The following is a 22092-nucleotide window of genomic DNA, read 5'->3' on the forward strand; positions in this document are numbered from 1 at the left end:
AGTGAGAAAATGTATTACCTCACCAAAGTAAATGTCCAGGTCATGTCTTTTATTGCCCTCATCTTTTCCATCTTTTCTAGACTGGAATCACTTACATATAAACTAAAACAATGGTGCACTGGAATAAGAATATATTTTTTAAAAACTTCCTATAACACCCAGATAAGTAAGAGGACAAGTTATATGCTACCCTTGCTAAGTGAGGAAAAACTGGCCAAAAAATGTATAATCACAGCAAAGTAAATATTCTAGGGAAAAAATGCACCACTCTCTATTTATAAGAACCTGACTTCACTTATATTGGTACATACTGATGAAGGACTTGACCTGAGTATATGTAATGTAATTAAATATTTTGTCTCCATATAAAGAGTTCCATGGAAAGGGTTCGGGAAGTCCATGGATTTCCTGGAATTATATTGCTTATCTTATGTGTGCGTGCATGTGTTCATATGTGTCTATAGAGTGGGTCTACAGCATTAATCACTTTCACAAAAGGGTTCATGAACCACAAAAAAAAGAAAAAAAAGTTAAGAGTGATTAATGGTCTACACTAAAACTTAATACCCAAGACAAACTAGGTTCCACTTGTGTCACTAGTAGAATTCAGGTCTGAATTGATGGATAAACAAAGGACAAACCCAGGTGAAGGGAGAATTGCTCCTTATTTTTTACTCGCAAGGATAAGAGCTTAGAAAACTTTGTACCTATAGAAATAAATGAAAGAGAAAATTAAATATGTTTATAGAACACTTGACTATTTCATAAAAAATTTTAAAACAGGGATAATTAAGTATAATTAGAACTAGGATTTCCACATGTATTTTTTCACATTTGAAAGACATATATTTTCTTTTTTTAAATTTTGTATGGTTGTTCAATTACCGCTGTCCCCATTTCCCCCCATTGCCCTCCCCTGCCCTGTCGTCCCCCGACATTCAGTCCTCCCCCTTCCACATGTATTTTAAGTGGTAATCCGTATGACTAACTGTGAATTCTCTTTATACCTCAGAAGCACTAGTTTTTTATGTTTTTTTATTTTTTTAATTATATTTTACTGATTATGTTATTACAGTTGTCCCAATTTTCCCCTTTGCCCCCGTCCACCCAGCCCCCACCACTCCCTTGGGCAAGTCCCACACAATTGTCCTTGTCCATAGGTCATGTCTATAAGTTCTTTGGTTACTTTATTTCCTATGCTGTACTTTACATCCCTATGACTATTCTGTAACTACCAATTTGTACTCGTTAATCTCTTTATCTTTTTCACCGATCCCTCTGACCCCTCTCCCATCTGGCTACCATCAAAATAGTCTCTGTACCTATGATTCTGTTTCTGTTCTGCTTGTTTGCTTATTTTGTTTTTTACATCAGTTGATGATAGATGTGTGTTTATTGACATTTTATTGTTCATAGTTTTGATCTTCTTTTTTCTTAAATAAGTCCCTTTAACATTTCATATAATAACAGTTTGGTGATGATGAACTCCTTTAGCTTTTTCTTGTCTGGGAAGCTCTTTATCTGCCCTTCAATTCTAATTGATAACTTTGCTGGGTAGAGTAATCTTGGTTGTACCTCCTTGCTTTTCATCACTTTGAATGTTTCTGGCCAATCCCTTCTAGTTTCTTTTGAGAAATCAGCTAACAGTCTATGGGGACTCCCTTGTAGGTAACTCTCTGCTTTTCTCTTGCTGCTTTTAAGATTCTCTCTTAATCTTTAACCTTTGGTATATTCATTTTGATGTGCCTTGGTATGGGCCTTTTTGGGTTCATCTTGTTTGGGACTCTCTGCACCTGGACTTGTATGTCTATTTCCTTTACCAAGTTAGGGAAGTTTTCTGTCATTTTTTCAAATAGGTTTTCAATTTTTTGCTTTTTCCCTTTTCCTTCCAGCACCCCCATGTTACGAATGTTGGTGCACTTGAAGTTGTCCTAGAAGCTCCGTACGCTATCCTCACTTTCTCGGATTCTTTTTTCTTCTTGTTGTTCTAATTTGGTGTTTTTGCTTTCTTGTATTCCAAATTGCTGATTTGATTCTCAGCTTCATCCACTCTACTGTTGATTCCCTGTAAATTATTCTTCTCTTCAGTTAATGTATCCTTCATTTCTGACTGTTGTTTTTTCTTTTATGGTTTCCATGTCCTTTTTTATGCTGTTGAAGTTCTCTCTGAGTTCATCTGCTCTTCCTCTAAGTTCATTGACAATCCTCATAACCACCATTTTGAACTCTGTATCTAGTAGATTGCTTATCTCCATTTTATTTAGTTCTTTTAGTTTTATTCTTGTCTTTAATTTGGACCATGTTTCTTTGTCTCCTCATTTTGGCAACCTCCCCGTATTTGTTGTTACGTATTAGGCAGAGCTGCTACAACTCTCTGTCTTGGTTGAGTGGACTAATATAGTAGGTATCTTGTAGGGTCCAGTGGCACAGCTTCACCTATTAGCCAAGTTGGGTACTCAAGGGGCATCACCATATGGGCTGTGTACACCCTCCTCTTATAGTTGAGCCTTGATAGCTGTTGCCAGATCACTGAAATGGATTTTCCCAGCCTAATCAGCTACAAGGACTAGCTGTGATCACTGACCACTGAACACCAATCACTGTACAGGATCAACTGTGCAGGGACCCACCCCACAGAGTAGGACTTATTTCAGCAGGGCTCTGGCGCCCACTGAGTTTGTCCCTTGGAAGTGTTGCTTGCAGAGGTGGTTGGATAGTGGTGCTCTGACATGGTCTGAAGCTGTCCACTGAGCGTGCAGGCTCTGGGGTTTCCCAGGAGGTATGTGCCAAGGTCAGCCACTGCCTGTGTTCTGTCTGGGCCCACCTGGCATAAGCTACAAAGCAATCTGTAAATAGCTGCTACTTGTGCTGGGCTTGAAGTTGCCCAAGCAAGGCCAAGCAGTAAATCAAGTCTAGCTGTTGCTAGTGCCAGGCCTAGGGCCACATAGCAACAGGTACAGAGCTTGCTGAAGCCAGATGCTGCTTGTTTGAGAGGATTTAGGAAAATCTGAAACATGAGCCAAGGCAAGCAACTCATATGGAAAAGCCACTAGAAACAAGTCTGGATGGGCCTGAAAGTTGGGTGAGGCACAGCCTAAGGGAATCACCAATGTGGGGCAAAAAGTGTGAGCCAGTTTGATGGAGTCTCAGATATGGCACCCACCTGCTGGCTCTGTGGCTCTGTTGGGGGCGGGTCTCAGAAAAGGAACAATGACCTCTGCCAGCAGTTCTCTCTGGGAGAAAGCTGTTCTCCAGCTCTTACCCTGATGCCAGACACTTCATTTCCTCCCTGTGTGCCTCTGATGCCTTTCAAGCTGCTGCCCTGGTGCTGGAGCTCAGGGGGAGAGAATCTGAGTAAGTCTGTGCATGGGCCCTTTTAGAGGAACTGCCTGGATTCCAGAAGTTTCTGTCTTCCACAGCTTCAATATCCCCACTGGTTTTTACAGCCAGAAGTTATGGGAACTTATCTTGCTGTCACTGAAACCCTGGGATGGGGTGCCTGGTATGGGGATGGGCCCCCTTGCTCCCATGATATCCCTCCTGATTTTTATCTATCATATGTGGGTGTGGGACCAGCCTGTTCCACATCTCCACCTGTCCTACCAGTGTCAGTGTGGTTTCTTCTTTAATTCTATAGTTGCAGGACTTCCATTAGCTCAATTTCTGGTGGTTCGGAATAATGTTGTTCTGTAGTTTAGTTGTACTGTAATTTTGATGTTGTGTGAGGAGGCAAGCCATATTTACCTAGGCCACCATCTTTCTCTCTTACCAGAAACACTAGTTTTGGGGGGGTTTTTTTAAAGATTTTATTTATTTATTTTTAGAGAAGGGAAGGGAGGGAGAAGGAGAGGGAGAGAAATATCAATGTGTGATTGCCTCTTGCGCGCCCCCTACTGGGGACCTGGCCCACAACCCAGGTATGTGCCCTACACTGGGAATCGAACCAGCGACCCTTTGGTTTGCAGGTCAGTATTCAGTCCACTTGAGCCACAGCAGCCAGGGTGAAACACTAGTTTTTTAAAAGTCTAAAACTAACAATATTACGCTGCAAAAGTAATATAATTAGTAACACTACCTTTAAGTGTCCTACCCTGCCTCTGAGATCTATCAGCCATCGTAAGTGTCATGTCATTTTAAATACCAAGGTCTTATTCTAAGCCCAGAGTATTGCAGGAAAACAAACACTGTAAACTGTGGTATCTTAGTCCATTTGGACTGCTATAACAGAATACCATAGACTGAGTAGTTTATTTCTTACAGTTCTGGAGACTGGGATGTCCAAGGTCAAGAAGCTGGCAGACTGAGTGTCTGATGAGAGCTGGCTTCCTGGTTCATAGACAGTCTTTTGCCATGTAACTTCTCATTGCGGAAGGTGCCGAGGAACTCTGCAGGGTCTCTTTCGTTCCTAAGGACCCTAATCTCATTTATGATCTAATCAACTCCCAAAGATCCCACCTCCAAATACTATCACATTGGGGATTAGGTTGCATTCTCTAGCACTGTGGTTTATCACATATCCTTTCTTTTTCATCTTCAAAGCAGGAAGTTCATTTGCCTTGTCCATACACCAATAGAAATTAAAACCTACCTCATACAAAATTATGAGTTTGAACTGTTAGAGCAAACAAGCACCGTGAGTTTATGTTGCATGTATACCATATGGGATAAACCAGAGCACTATAGACCGAATGTTTGTGTTCACCTGCCCACTCCCTGATTCATATATTGAAACATATATTGGCAGTCAAGCCAAATTAATATTAGTGCTTTTCCTATGCCTTTCAATATGAACGGAGGCTTTGACTTGCGGGTGACTGCATACATTGAGTCTGTTTTCAATTATACTGCCATAAATAGTTGCATATACTGTCTATTAGTAGATTGGAAATACAGTATATTTCATTGAAATTGTAAGATCTAAAATTTATGAACAGATCATGAAGTGACATTCTTCTAAATTTAATTTCATCCCAGGCAGTGAGTCACTTTAATTGTTCCTTTGTTATTCACTTTTAAGGAAACAACTCAAGTTCAAAAGTTTGATCATGGAGTGAGGAAAGAAGGAGGAGGTTAAAGCCAAACACGGCACCACATGCAGAATGATACAGAAAAGAAATGTGAATTTGCTTTTGCCTGTGGTCCCCTCTCATCCCACATCAAAGCCTGCCCCATTTGTGTTCAGACTATACATTGGAAACCGAATTCTACTGCTTTAATTATTTTATACTATGATAGACAATCCATTTAAATATAATTACACTTTTTCCCTGAGTATTCAGAACACCTGTAACAGGTATTCTGCCATCTGAGTCTTTCTCAGGAGCTCAAAGGCACGGAACTCCTTGACTTTTGCTGCTGGCTGGGAAAACCCATCTCTCTTTATTAGCTCCTACATGAACACCCCTGGTGCTAGGGATTAATTCTCTAATCTCCTAGAAAAACAGGATTCTCAGCTATGTTCTTCCTTCATCATCATATTTCAGTTATTTATTCAAGTGTTTTTCTCCCTGCTTAAAGTGGAGGTTTGGGCAAGGACCACGTTTGTCCTGTTTCCCACAGTCCATTCTAGTGCATCACCTTATGCCTGGTACATTAAATAAGCACCCTGTATATAATTGTTCAATGAACTCTGCACTGGCTTCTGTGTTATGTACCTTTGCCTTTCCATAACCTAAGACACACTACCTGTCTTTGTAATAGTAGTTGGTAAGATATGTAGTTGGTAAGAAACTACAAAATATTTTTCCAAGGAAAAAATATCTACATATGTCCACAGAAACTAGAGAAAGGAAAAATTAAAAAGGCTGAATGGAGAGGATATTAAGGAAGGCTTCAGAAAGGCCTGCTTTTGAACTGAGTCTTGAAATGTGATAAGGAGTTTGCCTAGTAACTAAACCAATGAAAGAGGATTATAAGGAAGGGAAGCTGCATGTGCACAGAAGTATGTTCACTTGAAAAGAAGACCAGGGGTTGAATTATCAAAGCAGTATGTAGAAGTCACATTTTATATGAGGGATGCATTTCTGATGACCTCACAGTAATCAAATTCACACATTCCCTGGCCAAAATCTGCCAGCATTTCTTTTAACTAGCTAACATGGTACTGCCTATGGGAGAACCCAGTTTATAAGTCACTTGGTCAGTTGACTTTGAACTTTTGCCGTTGTTGACAAATCTTTCCTTTGTAAGGATGCACATGATTTCAAAGTTTATTCATAAACTAAGTTTGTTAATATTTCTATATTGAGTATTTTAGATTTCCATAATTCAAACTCATATTAAATGTAGTACAGGAACAATCATTAAGGTTAAAAAAAGATTTTCCTTTAGTGAATATAGGTTGAAAATATTAACTTTTATATAGAAAATTCCAGATCACCTTCAGCATTGGATGGATTACTAAATCAGCAAAAGTCTGACTCTGGCACTTGAGATGCAGTTCAGAAATGTAATGGAAGTGAGGAACCTGGGCGCTTCTTCTGTTGCCCAGTGTTGACTACTGCCATTGTTCGCCCAGCACCATAAGCTCTTTGAAGGCAGGGCCTGTTTTGCTCAGTCTTTAATTACCTCACCACTAAAAAAAACCAAAAAACAAAAACAAAAAAACACAGTTAAAAAATTAATAAGTGTTTATTGACTTACGAAGTACCACCTCCACCCTTCACTGACTTGCTTTCAAAGAGAAACTTTATCCCCTACCAAGACACCACCTAGATACCATTTTGATCAACCTGGAAAAGAAACTGAGCAGTTTTCCTACCAACTAAAAAACATTTGAGACACCACTGCTAACAACAATATGCTGAGTGATGGTACGTGCTGAAGTCTAATTTAACAAGTGCTCTAATAATTGTTTTTTTCTAGACTTGTCAATTGATATTCTGCATGTTTGGATATTATAAAACATAAAGAGTAGACTCAGCCTGAGAGGAGGTCCAGGAGCTAATAAACTGCATCAGTTTAGCACCAATAAATCAAGCAAGGTTTATGGATCTAAAAGATAGAGAAGGGAGAGAGTAGAGCTGACACCCAAACTGGGAGCTCATCGATATTCTACAGAAGAGAGAGGTACACTCTTCCAGAAACCAAAATTCTCATTTAGAGCAGCACAGAGTTATAGATGAAACTATCTGAAGGGCAGGAGTAGCTCATGGCAAGATTAGGAATCACCCGCCTTCCACCTCTACCCCAAACCCAGCCCTGTCTGTACAAGATTATAGCAGTTCTTCATATAAGCTATTTGAATGTATGCCTAGGACCACCTGACCTTAGCCACATGTGTCTCATCAAACACAGTTGCACATATACAGGGTGACTACTGGGCAAAGAGGGTTCCCTATGCATGGACAAGAACAACATTTTAATTTATTCACCTCAGTTTCCCTGGAAAGTACATTTCTGAACTTAAAGTTGTAGAACTGCTGCAAGGATCGGTTATCCAGATGTATAGAGATGATGTAAAAAAACTCACTCATTTTAAATGTTTACTCTTTCCCAAAGAAGAACAATCCTTTTGAGATTTCTGCTTCTGGCCAGGTAGGGTAACAGAGACTGATTTACTTTGCCAGTTAAAAACACCTTGAAAACAGACAAAATATATGAAGCAATGATTTGCAAAGGACAGTGACTCTGGAGGGTTTAGTTATTGCCATACAATTGGCCCAGCTTACCTCTTTGAGAGCTTCCAGACCATGGCACAGGGAGAGCCCAGCAGCTGTTCATGAGGAAGTGGCTCACTGAGACACACGCCACTACAAGACTGACTGTGGGGGGTGCCAGAGGAAGCTAGTGGCCAGTAGGTACTGCCAGCTGCCATGCACTGCAGAAGGTGCATGTGGAGAAGGTGCATACACAGCAGGAGCCTGGAGCTGAAAAACCCACTTGCATTGCAGGATCTGGGCACTGGGGCAGCCCAGCTACATGCTCTACAGGAATCAGATGCTGGGGAAGCTACTGTGCTACTGGGCACAGGCAAACGCACACAGGCTGCACTACCCATGCGTTGGAGAGGCCGCAGGCACTGCAGGAGCCTGGCACTAGATAAGCCTTATGTACTGCAGGAGCCTGTCCTCTGCAATGTCTTTCCAGCGCCCTCTAATGACAAAGCTTAACATGGTGCCTATTGGCAGAGAAAAAATTTTATAAAAGGCCCATTGTTGATTTTCTCAGACAGTAAAAGGTAAATTGGAGCTACATTGATTTTATGTATAAATTGACACAGTAAGTCTAAATTTCATATGGAAATGCAAAGTACTTAACATAGCCAAAACAACTTTGAAAAATAACAAAGTTGGTAGACTAACATTATTTGATTTCTATTATAAAGTCATAGTAATAAAGACAGTGTAGTATTGGTATAAAAACAGAGACAATAAGTCAGTGGAACAGAAAAGAGAATCCAGAAAAAGTCCACACGTAGGTGCAACTGAATTTAAACAAAATTACCAACTGGAGAAACTCAGTGAAGAAAGAATTGGCATTTCAAAGTAAATAGTACCAGAACAGTTAAATATCCATCTCCACACACGAAAAATGAACCTGGATCCATACCTCACACCTTATACAAAAGTTGACTAAAAAATAGATCATAAAGCTAAATATAAAAATTAAAATTAAAGAACTTCTAGAAGAAAATATAGGTGAGATTTCTGTGGCCTTGGATTTGGCAAAGATAGGACCCTAAAACAGTAAATTGATTTTATACAATTCATAAAATGAATTGATGAATTAAAAACTTCTTTTCAAAGATACTCTTAAGAAAAAGAAAAAAACAAGCCACAAACTGGGGAGGAAAATCTTTGCAAAGCATGTATCTGATAAATGATTTGTATCCAGAGTATATAAAGAACTCTCAAAATTCAGTGAGAGAACAGAAGACTCAAATTTAAAACCTAGCAGAAAATTTGAGCCGACATTTCACCAAAGTAGTTAACTGATGACAAATAAGCACATGAAAAGATGCTCAAGATCGTTAGCCATTAGGGAAATAAAATTAAAACAACAGTGAGATACCACTGATCACCTGTTAGAATGGCAAAAATTAAAAAGACAGACTGTACCAAGTGTTGGTGAGAAGATATAAGAACTGGAACTCTCACACACAGCTGTATTTTCTACTTTAGGAAACAGTTCAGCCCGTTTCTTAAAAAGTTCAAGGTACACCTACCATGTGATCCAGTGATTCCATTCCTGTATGAGAGTGATGAGAGTGTATGTCCATACAAGGGCTGTGCACAGCTTTATCACAGCTGTGATATATTCATCACAGCTTTATTTGTAACAGGCCAAAACTGGAAAGAATTCAAATGTTCTCAGATGAATGCATTTTTAAGAAAACCTATGGTATTATCTATATGCTACCCAGCCATAAAAAGTAATGAACTCTTCATGGTCACCCTATATGAATGACTCTCAAAGTAATTATGCTGCGAGGAAAAAGCCAAAGCCAAAGAAAAATCACATACTTTCTCATTTGATTTATAGAAAGTACAAACTAATGCATAATGTTGGAAAGTATATTAGCAACTGCGTAAGGATAAGGAGTGGAAGGATGGAGAAGGGCAGGAAAGAAGGTCACAAAGACTCATGAGGAAATATGTACGGATGCTGGATAGTTCGTTATCTTCAATGTGAGGGCTTCACAGGTGTTTACTATGTCAAAAATTATGGAATTTTCCATTATAAATGTGGCATTTATTATATGTCAGTTATACCTCAATAAAGGCTTTTTTTAAAAAAACTATTCTTCCTCCTAATTTATTATTCTATTGTGTTAACTTACGTGTTCACTGATGTTACTATTTCAACAAAACAGACAAGTTAATGGAGTGAGGATCTAGTTAACCTGCAGCATAAGTTTACCTCAGGGGGGCGTAAAAGATCATGCTCAGGGCAGCAATCGTGTCACTCACAGAACTAAACTAAGTCCCAGTGAATAGGTGTGATAACATCGTGCAATTTATTTATTTAATAACTCGGCAATGATCTAATCTTTAGTGTATTTTTTCCAGTACCTTGTAGTCCCCTTATACCCCCTTCCCCCAGCAATCATCACACTGCTGTCCGTGTCCATGAGTCGTTTTTCCTTTTTGTTCCATCCCTCCACCCCCTTACCCCGCCAAGCCTTTACCCTGCTCTCCATCTATGAGTCTGTCCCCATTTTCCTTGTTAGTTCAGTGTGTTCATTAGATTCCACATATGAGTCAAATCGTATGGTATCTGTCTTTCTCTGACTGGCTTATTCCACTTAGCATAACGTTCTCCAGGTCTATCTATACTGGCGCAAGAGTAACATTTTCCTCTTTTTTTTATGGCCAAGGAGTATTTCACTGGGTAAAGGTCCCATAGTTGTTTTATCCACTCATTTATTGTTGACACTTAACCTGCTTCCTTATCTTGGCGATTTGTAAATAACGCTGCAACAAACATAGGCGTGCTCACGTTCTTTCCAATTAGTGTTTTGGGTTCCTTTGGGTGTATTCCCAGAAGTGGCATCACAGGGTCAAAAGGCAGACCCATCTTTAATTGTTTGAGGTATCTACAAATATTGTGTAAATTTAATATCTTCAATTGTACTACCAAAAATTCAGAAATCACAGAGAAAGAGAAAGAAGCACCAGAAAGCATGGTTCTGTAAGGGGAGCATATAAACTTTTCTGCTCAAAAAGCAAAGCTGCACATTTCTTCTTATAGTTTAAAAAGACATTCAACAAAATAGCCACATTTTTTGGGTAAGTGTTAAAACAAACCATTGAATCTTATGAATGATTTATAGTCAAGAGTGGAATTGCAACAGCTTACCTTTCATCTCTTCTGCTATGTAATATTGTTACATAACTCTGATCTTTTTCACAGCTGTTTTGATGCACAGCATACTGACCTGGGTTTCCGCTCTCTTTCCTCTCATGTATTTTGATACGCCAGATGTATTGTGAAGATTACTGGAGAAATGGTGTTATCCTTCCCTGCCGGCATCACCAGACACTTTGCCAACAACCCATCGCCAGCTGCCCTGACTTTTCGGGTGATAAATTTCAGCAGGTTAGAACACGTCCTGCCAAATCCCCAACTTCTCTGCTGGTAAATATATTTTGCATAAATTTTTTACAGAGGGGTGTAGCTTAGCACTTTATACTTGGTGGGGGGATAAACCTTAGCAAGGGAGTAACACTGTAAAACAATTACCGCTCTTCAGATACGTGTGTAGATTCAAACTCAGAACTTTTACCAGCTGTCAAAGAATCTTGTGGTTGATGGTGTGTCTGTGCATATACGTATTTAAATGGCCAACTATTGCAAGTGGCCAGAGAGACATTTAGGGTAATAAAATCTATATTAGTGACAATTTATTATTATTGTCTGTTTTACTTGTCCTCAGTAGACAATGGATGAGGATGGTGGGAAATTCATTTGTTGTATTAGCATCTTTAAAGTCAAATTACATTTGAATTGTGAGTTACTCTTCACATGAGTATGAGAATCTTTTCTGTGAAATATAATTTCATTGTAATGATAATTGTTTCGATGCAGCTTTACATATATATCAAAGAAGCTGATACCTATTTGTTTTGATGTTCACAGAACTAAACTAAGTCCCAGTGAATAGGTGTGATAACATCGTGCAATTTATTTATTTAATAACTTGGCAATGATCTAATCTTTAGTGTATTTTCTCCATTACCTTGTAGTCCCCTTATACCCCCTTATTAGTAAGAAAATTGGTAGATTTTCTTACTAATACATCTAAATATGATATCCTTATTATATGTATACATGTGTACATTCACACAAACACATACACATACATGCTATTAAAAATGACCAACTATACAAGTTAATTATTAGCAATGGCATCAAGTCCCGATATTCCATATAAAAAGTTCTCTATAAAGTGGTCATGTTTTCCCTGTATTGTGACCTCCCTCATCCAAATGACCACTGTCATTTTGCTGGACCACGGCAATTGCTTTCCTCCTTCCCTCTGTACATTCAGTCTTGCTCCTTTCCTACATTTTTTACGCACAGCTGAATGACCTGTTACGGGGTAAAGCATGTCGCCCTTGCTCCTAGACCTCCAGAGGCTCCGTATTGCATCTGCACCAGAATCCAGACTTGTTACCGTTACCTCTGAGACCCTGTGTCACCCACCCTTGCCTGCTTCTCTGTCCTCGTCTCCCATCATCCTGCCTCAGAATCCTTGCAGCTTCAGCCAGACCTGCCAGAAGTCTGTAGAAACAGACTGAGTCCTTTCCCACAAAAAGACTGCGTGCGCTCGTTCCCTCCTCCTCCAGCACCTTTTCCGCCCTCCCTCACCAGACACCTGCACATCCTCAGCTCCCCTTGGCCTCCCTCAACCACCGTGCTCTCCTCCCCACTCACCGCCTGCCATGCTCAAACTGAATTACTAAACAAGCCCCCTTGTTATTCTCGCTCAAGCTACCTTTTGTCACACTTACTGAAATTAGTCATTATAAATCTATTTGTATTTCTTCATTCATCCGTTTCTTCACTAGAATGGAAACATCCATGATTCAGTGAACACATCTATTAGTTCTCCATGGTATCCTCAGTACCTTCCTCTGTGCCTGGCATCTAAGAACGACTTGAGTAATATTTGTTGAACGAATGAACAACTCAGCCATAATTTAAAGAATTTAGTCAAGTTGGATAATTATGTAGAAATAACTAAAGATTGTTGGCATCTGGAATTTGAAGACCAGTTACAGTCGCTCACTTTCTTTCCTAAATGAGGCTTTTTCTTTCCAGGGGTGAAAACACAGTCACAGACAGGTCTTTCAGGTGATCTTACCAAGATCATTTCCTCCTTTTTAGTCCTTACCATGGCTTCACTTAATCGGCAACCTCGATCCCAGGTTTAAACGTGTAAAAATGATCACCCATTAAATGAAGAATAAATGTGAAATGATTGAGATTGGAAATCGGAAACTTCTTAATTCAGTTTCCCTCCATGTTTTTGGTGTGCACACTAAGCTAATTAATTTTATTTTTTCAAGGTTCCTCCATTTGAAATTAAGAATTACGTGCTTCCATCTCACCAGTATGTTTGTAAATATGACTGGTATGACAGTTATAGCTTTTGTTACATTTTTAGGTAGTTATGTTGCCAAGTTCTTGGGTATATATGCAAGAATTTTATACTTACATTAATATATCTGTCTTACAAATTGAATTAAATATTACTCTGAGATTATTTTTCTTTAACAAAACATTATATAGAGTGTCTTGTTATTTGCTAAAACAAAAAGAAGCCCAAAAAAACCCTCATTAATTTGGACCTTATTAACTCTAAATATTTGATTATTGTATCAGGGCTGTGACTGGTCACCTGTTAGTCATATAGCCTGTTTGGCGGTGTTATGCCGCGCTGCTCCGCCACCAGCGCTGCCACCCCTAGTCTTTAAAGGGCACTGTGACCCAGCTTATTCCTGAATGCAGTACAGGCCTTATAACATCTACTGTCTCACCCCCCATAAATGTTTACTGGAAGACTTCATTTAGGTGAACAGCTTGGCCCCTGGAGTCATCTGGGTTTGTGATCCTGTGACAGACACCAAATTTTCCTTTATGGAAGGGGTTTGCTAGTAAAGGACATTCAGGAGCAATTGTGAAACCAATTATGAAACTAAAGAATTCTCAAGACTTCTTGAGCATTTAAGAACTGCATCTCTGTGTAAGCCTTTGATTGGCAAAACTTTCTTGAATATTTACTAAAGCAAGCTCTCCGAGGGATTATCATAGACATGTGACTTATTTTGTTATTAAACTTAGTAAATGCATTTCTTTAAAAAAAACAGCATAATTGAAATTTTCCCAATGATTCAGATCTGTTTAGTACAAATTAATGACATGTTGCTGGATATTAATTCTGTACCTCTGTCGGGGTATAATGTGAAAGTGTGACCTGTGGAAACACTGACTTGAGCTGGAATCCTGACTCAGTTACTTATTAGCTGTTCCAACTTAAGCAAATTACTTAATTTTGCTGACCCTCTATTATTCTTGTCCCCTGCCTCCTTGTATAGCTACAGCTCTGGAAGCTCTAGGTAATTTGGATGCTTTAGACAGCCCTTCACAGCATTTTTAGCTCAGCTTGAGCAGAGGCAAAGTCTCAGGGGCCGGGATTCTTTTCCATTCACTGCCTATATTCCCCCAGTCATGTACCTTTGCTGTGTCCTCAACTACCTAGACCAGGGCCAAGTGGAACCTCTGGGTCATGCTGAGACTTGGCCCCTACAACAACTCCCTCCTAGCAGACCAGTAGCAATTTTAAGGCCTTGATTTTTTGGATTCAGCTCTTTTGATTTGTCAGACTTCTGGAGGTTGAATTATACCAACTTACTTTTGGCCTGCTTTTATCACATTATCGCCACTACTCTTCTCTCTTCTTAACCTCTGATTTTCTCTGTGTATAACATTTGCTCATCCTTTAAAAGGAAGATAATTCTTCCTTTGCAGGTAGATTTTAATGAAATATTTCTAAAGAATCTAACAGAGTGCCTAGCACATAATAGGTGCTCAAAAATTTGTAGCTACTATTATTGTATTATATTGGATAGTCTGAAAGTGAAATACCACTAAACTTGAGTTTCGTGTCAAGTTACTGAATCACTTGGTTCTCAGTTTCCTCACTGCCTGGGAAGTGAGCAGATGCTCCTATGTGACTTTTCACACACCAATGTGACTTTTTTTTGTCATTGAGACAAGCATTTTCAAGATACATTGGGTGTGACCAGTGGACTGGCCTCTGAGCAGAGCTAATACTTCTCGTAAGAATGCAAAATTCTTTAGTTCTTCAAAACTGTACTTGTCGATTGCAACTACTATGGTAATTATCATTTAAATTCCAGGGTCATTTTGTAAGAGAAGTGACTTTTTTATTATTTAGATGCTCTTAGGTGAAATATTGTGAATGCTAAAAAGGTAGCATGGTAATTTTAGTATTGCCCTTTTCTCTTCCATTGAAGACAAACATTTCTGAGAAACTACTGTTCAAGTCAATTCAAAGGAAAATCGATGTACTCAGCTCTTTGATTGCATTAACTAAGTCAGAGAAAACTGTGGTGATATAGAAAGAGCTCTTAAGTTTGGGCTAATAAATAATTCACCCTTTAAAGCAACCAATTATCATCACGATTGGTTAATGCTACTTAGTTCTCGCTGAGATTTATAGCAAAACAATAATGCCTCCCTGTGGGTATTAATCTATTAACTTAATACCATTCACAACTGCACTTGAATTAAAACCATACTACCATTAATAATACAATCTCTGCAGATTGTCAAAGGTGGATATAGAAATAAGACAACAATTTACTAAGATGCTTTTTTTGTGTCATTTATATTTGTCACAAGATCATACTCAGTCATTTTTTCTTCCCAACTGAATAGCGATAATACCCAAAATGATGCCAATACCAAGGAATTCTGGGTAAACATGCCAAATTTGATGACTCACCTAAAGAAAGTGTCTGAACAAAAACCACAGGCTACATATTATAATGTGGACATGCTTAAATATCAGGTAAGCCTATTTATATGGTCAGGGTGTCTCTTTCACATTACAAATGTATTATCCAACATATCTAACATTAAATAAAAGTAAATAAACATTTCTTTTAATATTATTTAAAATCTATAATTTATAAGGAAATACAAATTTTAAAAGACTACTTGTGGACTTAGTAACAGGAATATTCATACATATTTTTAGGTTAAAATTACAAGTAAAGTATTTTATTTAAAAAATAGAGAAAGATGCCACAAAATGAAGTTACAAAAAATTACATCAGTTAAGATTGTAGATATTGATAAACTAGTTCACTGTAATTTTGTTAAGAACATTATTTTTCATTATTTTTTTTATAAATCATGTTAATTCTATTACAGTTGTCTCAATTTTTCCCCCCTTTACCTCCCTCCACCCATCCAAGAACATTATTATACTAAAATACCTTATTTAAAATGATGAAATATAAGTAACCTGGTGTTTTTTCTAATGTGGCAGTCCTATGAAATAAATCCTAATAAAACTTACGGTAAGAACTTGATGTTAAAAGACTGGTTGGCACAACACAATATAGTATATGAAAACTTTCTTTTGTGTCTAGAATCACCCTGTTCCCCAGTTATGACTGACCGAGGGAATAAGCTTATTTCCATCCAGGAGTCCAGAGAGCCTGAGGACCCCGAGGACCCTGATGACCCCATTGATTCCACGCCACTTATCACCTAGGCTATTTTTAATGAACTGTAATTTTTGTGATTAAATAAGTTCAAGTTATTTTTCTTAAGATGAGAAAACATACTATTTTTTATAGTTGTATTTTAATAGAAATCAGTATATCTTAAACATGACTCTATAATCACCAGAGAACTTGTAAAGCAATACTGATTCTGAACTTGTGGTGATTATATTTGGATATAGAGAGATAGCTATATTAAAATCTATCTATAGATAGATATAGAGATAGAAATAAATATGTGGACACAGACACAGACACAGACATAGATTATCTGCTGGGCTCTGAAACTACCAGAGATCTTGACTTAATTGGTTCAGGATGCAACCCAGTTTTTTGTACTTATTACAAGTTCTCCAAGTGATTATAATATACCCTACAAGTTGAAAACCATTGAAAGTGAAGTATCTATATGATGGTACATTTTGCGAAAATGCAAATGAATATAGTGTTTTTCCTGTGAGGATAAGCTTTTTATTGATAAAACTAAATAAACACATGATATGACAAAAATGCATCACTTTTATAATTAAATATAATATAAAATGGCATTTTTATTTAACTGCTTTTCCCCAAAACATTTAAACACATTTAATGATTGCTTTAAGCAGTTAAGAAAATGAAAAGCATTAAGAAAACATTAAGGAATGAAAAGCAGTTAAGAAAAAGGAACTCCAGTGTAATATTTCTCTGAATAAGAAGTTCAGTTCCGGGCACACGCATGGTTTTTATGCCCAAAAGAGTAAAACTAAAACTGAACTTTCATTTCAAATCCTGCATCTACATTTTCAATTCAGATTAAATTTTTTTTTTGAAATTTTAAGTCCTGTGTGATTTTTTTTAGTCTCCGTATTTGTCATTAAGTGAACCTGGAAAGTAGAATTCACCTATGAGCTTGGTGTGTAAATATTTAAGTGTTGGCAAGAGACTAAATTCTGGAATTAAGTCAGCTTCCTCCTGGTCACTGACTTGGGCACTTCATCTCCCTGAACCTTAGTTTCCTCATCTGCCACTAAAGATAATTATGATTCGTACCTAGTTTTTTTCCCAAGGTTGTTGCGAGGAGCTAATTGCCAAATATATTTCAAAGTACTTTGGAAAATATAAATGGCCCTCGGCCTGTTGCTTTGTGCTCAGATGCCTTCTGAGGAATCTTTTGTTGAACTGTGTTGTTTTCAACTATGCAAAGAATTGGGTGTTGAATTGAGGCGCAACTAGCTTTTTTTGTGGGATTACCCTCGAATCGCAGCCTGTTTCGTTTCTGGTCACCAGTAGCATCCTCCACCCCCAGTAATAAGGACAATCAAAAACACACCCTCCCGTGGCCGCAAAGCACCTCACTGAACAGAAAACTACTATCCACTTGCCAACTCCTGCTGAGGATACAGGGCAGAAACAGTGGGAGGCGGCTCTGCTTTTGATCTATCTTAAATGTAATAGATTCCTAAGTAAAAGTTCATTGGCAGAGGATTGTGCTGTTAAAGATATTTAAAGTATAAAAAACCTTTATAATGGTTGCCTAACTAAAACTGTCCTCAGAAGCCATGCCTGTCATTTTATAAAAGAGCCCATATCTGGGCTTGTTTCTGCAGTAGGCATGCCTGCCTTGTGAGCTCAGCCTGCCCTTGGGCCTCTTCCCCAAGATGTCCAAATGTGCAGACATTGCTAGGCCAATAGAGAGCTGTTTATGTTCTTCAAAATCAGCAAAACTCACGTTCCATGAATAAAACTGCAAGGGCAGAGACACCACCCATGAGGCCCCTGTGGTGTGCGTGTACTTGGAAAAGGAGAATCGCCTAGAGATATTCATCCTCACAGTGAACAACCAAGGAATAATAATAACATTGTGAATTCTTTCATTACGGACCTAAAACTCAAGTTGGTATTATTGGCTTTAGATAAAATAAATTTTTGTTGATTCTTCAAACCTAGCTTTTCCTTGGTCAAAATCACGGTTGATTCTGACTAGACTTGACAACAGTCAGTTAAATGCTGCACTTCCAGGTAGAGGACCTGCGTACCAGTCCTTACCTTGACAAATCCCAAAGGAGTAATAATAACTTGCTGTGTCTAACTTACTGGTTTACTGTGAAGGGCAACAACAATAATAATATTAATAGGTAACACGAATTAAAACACTAGGCACTAACTATGTGCTAGGCACTTTGCTGTGTGTTTCATATAAACACCTCCTTCACTCTGCCTGACAACTCTGTGGGTAAATATTATTGTTATAATTCCCATTTGGCAGATGAGGAAATAACTGAGACTCAGAGAGGTTTCGTAACTGGTTCAAGATCACTCAGCTTGTAAGTGGCAATCAGAACTCACACCCAGAAATGTCTAACTCCTTGGCCTCGCTCCTACCCAGTGCTACCACCTCCTGACATAAAGTGCATTCTAAACTCTAAAATGCTATAAAGATTTTAGTAATTTATTTTGTAATCTGTACCAATTTCCTCAAAGCACCAGCTCTCTCTCACAAGGCACCCTTCATGGTGGATTTTACTGAGAGCTCATTTGTGAGCAGCGCAAACAACATGATGACATTTTGATACCTAAGATTATTCCAATGGGAGACAATCTTAGTTTCTGGTTTGTCTCCGATTCATGATCGAGCTTTAAACATTCTCTTTCCTGTCATTTGGCAAGGTGTCTGCCCAGGGCATTCAGTCCACGCCTCTGAACCTGGCAGTGAGCTGGCGGTGTGAGCCCACAAGCACAGACCTGCGCATAGATTACAAATACAACACAGATGCAATGACAACCGCTGTGGCCCTCAACAATGTGCAGTTCCTGGTCCCCATAGATGGAGGAGTAACCAAGCTCCAGGCCGTGCTCCCCCCAGCAGTCTGGTAAGAAGCCCCAATCCCCTCCCGCTTCCCAAAGAGCTCCTTCTGGACAAAGGGATCACAGACTCCTTAGCATCAGTGTTCCCTGCCTGGAGATCACAGCAGGCCTGTGTGTCAGGGTTCAGGGGAGGAAACAGAAAGCAGGAGTGCTATTTTAAGCAGAAAATGGTTTAACGTAGGGATTTAGATACTCACACATACGTGGGGGAAGTGCTAGAAAAATAAGCTTCAGGGGGGATCTCCAGGAATGTTTCCCGGAAGAAAAGAGAACTGGTGGCCAGAGGAGCTGCTTGCCCCTGCCGTAACCAAGAAGAAAAATCAGAAGGCTGCCAGTGGAGCCACGGAATTCCAGGGCCCCCGCACTTCCACTCTGACTGAAGGGAGGGAGAGCTCCTGCCGGCTCCGCCTTCACTGCTTTTCAACACTTACAAAACTGAAGACTGGCCTGGAGTGCTGCCCTTAGAAGATCCCCACCTCTCAGGTTGCTGGCAGCAGGCAAAGGCTGAGAAAGCAGCAGGAGAATGGCCTCGCCCTCCCTTCTGTCCTCAAGCTCTCAAGCAGGGCGCATAACTGGTGAAGGCTACTCTGCATCTGGGGCTGAACTACAGAGGAGTTGAGAAATGCAGGGTTTTGGTTCTTAGCTCACAACAGCACACTAGGGAAGGTAAGGGAACAGAAACTGAATAGGCACTGAGTACCAATAGTGGTTGCTAAAAGGACTTACTCTCTCAGAAAAAGAAAATGTTCTACGTTTTCCATATGATTGTCAAAAGCAAAAACCAGAACTTTAAAAAAATGAATGTCAGCCATATGACAGCTCCAATCTAAATTGCCTGAACTAACTGATTAACTAACCCTTCCTATTTTTTCAGTTAGATGTGTTTTAAAAAGGCAATTACACTGTTCTCTAAATATTTACCTATCGGACAGTGCTGTGGCTGCTTACAATAAGGAAGAGGACAAGGAGAGAATTTATGTGTGGATGGATGGATGAATGGATGGCTGTGTAGATGGATGGATGGGTGAATGGATGGCTGTGTAGATGGATGGATGGGTGAATGGATGGCTGTGTAGATGGATGGATGGGTGAATGGATGGCTGTGTAGATGGATGGATGGGTGAATGGATGGCTGTGTAGATGGATGGATGGGTGAATGGATGGCTGTGTAGATGGATGGATGGGTGAATGGATGGCTGTGTAGATGGATGGATGGATGAATGGATGGCTGTGTAGATGGATGGATGGGTGAATGGATGGCTGTGTAGATGGATGGATGGATGAATGGATGGCTGGGTAGATGGATGGATGGGTGAATGGATGGCTGTGTAGATGGATGGATGGATGAATGGATGGCTGGGTAGATGGATGGATGGATGAATGGATGGCTGGGTAGATGGATGGATGAATGGATGGCTGGGTAGATGGATGGATGGGTGAATGGATGGCTGGGTAGATGGATGGATGGGTGAATGGATGGCTGGGTAGATGGATGGATGGGTGAATGGATGGCTGTGTAGATGGATGGATGGGTAAATGGATGGCTGGGTAGATGGATGGATAGTTAGGTAGGTGGATGGATGGATGGATGGATAGATAGATAGATAGATAGATAGATAGATAGATAGATAGATAGATAGAAAATCCTTACATTGTAGCTAGAAGTTTCAAGATTTTTTTTAAATGCACACTATGTGGAAAAATATGGCATTGTTAAACAAAACACCTTACATATGCAAAAGCCTTTTATCTATTTTATTTTTAGGAATGCTGAACAACAAAGAATATTGTGGAAAATTCCCGATATTTCTCAAAAGTCAGAAAATGGAGGTAATGTAACCACAGGCTTATTTTATATAATATCTAAGGCTGAAGTAACTTGCAAGATCAGGCAACTATTACCCAAAATATACTTTAGCACAAAAAACAAAAAGTTTTACTTCATTTTGATATATATGTATTTTAACCAATAAAAGGAAGTAATTCTTTAATGAATCTTGTTTCCCTTTTTCTGCCCAACACCCCACATCAAACAGACCATAGTTTCAGCAAAGAAAAGTTTTAATGAGGCATTATCCCACTCTGTACCAGATTTTACACAGTCTAATAGTTTAGATATATTTTACTTTCCTTTGATATCAATCATAGGTTGGAAAATCCATTGCCTTCCAAGTAGCATGCTCCTAAATTTTGAAGTACCATTTGGCTGAATTACACTTGAATCTGAATACAGAAAGTCACTCATAATATTTAATGATAAGTCTTATTCATAACTATTTTGTCACTAAAACATATACTGTTCTCTAATTTCAGGCTTTGTATATTAACTTTTTTATACAATTTCCAAAATTATATCCAGAATGTGTTGACTATTATCTTGTAATATACAATACCCTTTTTATAGGTGTGGGTTCTTTGTTGGCAAGATTTCAGTTATCTGAAGGCCCAAGCAAACCTTCCCCATTGGTTGTACAGTTTACAAGTGAAGGAAGCACCCTTTCTGGCTGTGACATTGAACTTGTTGGAGCAGGCTATCGATTTTCACTCATCAAAAAAAGGTTTGCTGCAGGTAAGTGTGTATTTTGTGAGTTCCATTTGTAAAAATAATGTTGCTTTAGCTACTCTTCCTTGTGAAGGAGTAGATCATGATTTTCTCATCTTTTTCCTACTCCTCTTACCCACTCCTGACCCCCATTTCCCATCTTAATTAGACAGCAAACCAATTGTTTTTGAATTATTTTGATTGTGCTTTTACAGTTGTCCTGATTTCCCCCCTTTGCCCTCCTCCACCCAGCACCCCCCACTCCCTCAGGCATTCCCTCCCACCATTATTCATGTCCATGGGTCATGTGTGTAAGTTCTTAGGCTTCTTTCCTATACCATATTTTACATCCCCATGGCTATTCTGTGACTACTAATTTGTACTTCATAATCCTCTCACCTCTTCACCCATTCCCCCCACACCTCCCTCCCAGGTGGCAAC

The 22092-nt window shown here is 39.1% G+C and overlaps 1 protein-coding gene across 1 annotated transcript in view; it reads left to right on the forward strand.

Moving 5' to 3' along the window:
• SGIP1 (SH3GL interacting endocytic adaptor 1) overlaps positions 1-22092 on the forward strand; it is a 197708-nt gene that overhangs the window by 172276 nt on the left and 3340 nt on the right. The window contains exons 22-26 of the mRNA XM_054574374.1: positions 10924-11079; positions 15409-15541; positions 18912-19114; positions 20875-20939; positions 21514-21678. Coding sequence (XP_054430349.1) covers positions 10924-11079; positions 15409-15541; positions 18912-19114; positions 20875-20939; positions 21514-21678 — 722 coding nt within the window. The remainder of the gene's footprint in view (positions 1-10923; positions 11080-15408; positions 15542-18911; positions 19115-20874; positions 20940-21513; positions 21679-22092) is intronic.

This window comes from Pteronotus mesoamericanus, unplaced genomic scaffold (assembly GCF_021234165.1).
Source record: "Pteronotus mesoamericanus isolate MK-2021 breed Mesoamerican mustached bat unplaced genomic scaffold, CSHL_Meso_final contig_105, whole genome shotgun sequence".
Lineage (NCBI taxonomy): Eukaryota > Metazoa > Chordata > Mammalia > Chiroptera > Mormoopidae > Pteronotus > Pteronotus mesoamericanus.